Genomic DNA, 1,914 nt, shown 5'->3' with positions numbered 1-1,914 from the left:
AGCCAACAGATGACAAGCTGCTCACGCAGCTGGAAAAGGCAGTGGCTGAGGAAGGCGGAGTTGCAGGCTTCGCGGCCGCCCTCCGCTCCCCCCCCATCGCCCGCCGCTGCCGCTGCCGCCCTCCGCAACCCCCCGACTCCGGTCGTGCCGCTGCCGCTGCCCGCGACCGCAACCATCGCCGCTCGCCGAGACGCCGCCGCCCTTCGCCCCACCCGTGCCGCTTGCCGCTCCGCTTCTGCCGCCCGCACGCAACTTCGTTCAACGCAAGGATGGAGCGGAACCAAGGATGGAGCGAGTGCCCCGAATCCCCCATTATTTCCCCGTTTTTTAGACGTCCCCATTTGGGAGTCTCCCTTCTGACGTTCCCACTTTTGAGGGTCTGCATTTGGGAGTCCCATTTTTGGGGTTTCCATTTTGGGTCATTCTTTTGGAGGTGCCGTTTTGGGGTCCCACTCTTTGGGTTACCATTTCGGGATCTTCATTTGAGGGTCTCCAATTGGGCTCTCCATTTTAAAGGTTCCTTTTCAGGGTTCCATTTTGGGCATTCCCTTTTGGCATCTCCATTTGAGGTCCCCATTTGCAGGGTTCCAGGAAGAAGTTCCTTCGCATATTGGTGCGGAACTTCCTATGCTGCCGTTTGTGGCTGTTTCCCCCCACGCTTCCCCAGCCCGCCCTTCCCGCACAGAATGGAGCCCTCCACGGCAGCCACGCGAGCTGTCCCACGGCGTGTCCACACCCCCTCAGCCGCTCATTCACCCCACACGTTCTCCTCCTTCTTCCCGGCTCCCAGCTCCCACCGGGAGGACGGAGGAGAGCACCGCCCGCAGCCCCGAGCCCTTCACCATCTTCCCAAGGGGTGCAAAGTCCATTTAACGTTCTCCAGTCCCCTCGTGGTAGCACGCTGGGACGCGGCCTGAATGCCGACGGAAGGACAGCAGCCATCGGGTTTGATGAGCTGCTAATTAGAGCTCTCCTAATGGCTGGAACACGCGGCCCCGGCACACAGCAGCGCTCTGCGGAGAGCTGATCCGGGCGGCTCACGGGAGCCTCAGTGCCCCCCCAGCCAGGAGTCCCCAGCTCCTCGCACTCTCCGCCCTTTGCCGGTGGCACCGGTGCCGACGCAGCGCCCCGAGCGGCCCCGCTCCCGATGCTCGTTGCTCCCCGCTCTCTCCACGCGTTTCTCGGCGCCGGGTGCCGGCTGCTTTGCGCACCCTCATCCCTTCCCGGCCCGAGAGCCTCGGCTCCATCCCCCGGGGACAGCGCAGGGGCTGGGGGCACCGCGGGTGCTGGTGGCAGAGCCCTCCTTCTGCTCGGAGCGGAGTCGCTGCGGGTTCTCTCGTCCTCCTCCTGTCCGTCTCCCTCCGAGATGCCCGGGAACCCCTCGGGCTCCGATCTCTCGCTGCAGCCCGTCCGCTCCAGCAGCTCCTCGAGCAGGGCGCAGCCGCAGCCGTGACGGCCCCTCGTCCCTCGGGGCCGGGGGGGACCTCCGGATCCCGGAGCTCCCCGCACTCAGCAGCCCGAACCGCCGCCTCAGCCCTCGGGTTGCCCACCGGGGTGCCCGCACGAACCCAGAGAGGCCGCGTCCCCTCGCTCTGGGTCGCTGCCTCGGCCCGGCCGCTGCGACGGGTGCCCAGCGTGCTCATGACGAGAGGCAGCAGCACCCGGGAGTTCTCCAAGCGGGGGGAAGAGAGGAGCGAAGCGGAAGGGATGGGAGGGGAGAGGCTGGGAGCGGGAAGGGGAGCAGCTCTGCCTCTCTGCCAGGATCCCTGGTTGCAGTGGATCCGCGCGAGCTCCTCGCTCACAGGAGCGCTCCGCCGGCACCGCTGTGCCCTCAGCCCGACCCTTCCCTGCCCCTCTCCCCGCACACGACGGGCACAGCCCCGCACCTCCACGCTGCCATGGCAGAAAGAGAGC

The 1,914-nt window shown here is 66.7% G+C and overlaps 1 protein-coding gene across 1 annotated transcript in view; it reads right to left on the bottom strand.

Annotated features, from left to right (window-relative positions):
- LOC110391572 overlaps positions 1–176 on the bottom strand; it is a 12,809-nt gene extending 12,633 nt beyond the window's left edge. The window contains exon 1 of the mRNA XM_021383519.1: positions 26–176. Coding sequence (XP_021239194.1) covers positions 26–176 — 151 coding nt within the window. The remainder of the gene's footprint in view (positions 1–25) is intronic.
- Positions 177–1,914: the final 1,738 nt, after the last annotated feature.

The sequence above is a fragment of the Numida meleagris genome, unplaced genomic scaffold, assembly GCF_002078875.1.
Source record: "Numida meleagris isolate 19003 breed g44 Domestic line unplaced genomic scaffold, NumMel1.0 unplaced_Scaffold406, whole genome shotgun sequence".
Classification (NCBI taxonomy): Eukaryota; Metazoa; Chordata; class Aves; order Galliformes; family Numididae; genus Numida; species Numida meleagris.
Note: the sequence above shows the minus strand (reverse complement) of the source record. Positions and strands in the feature narration are given on the sequence as shown.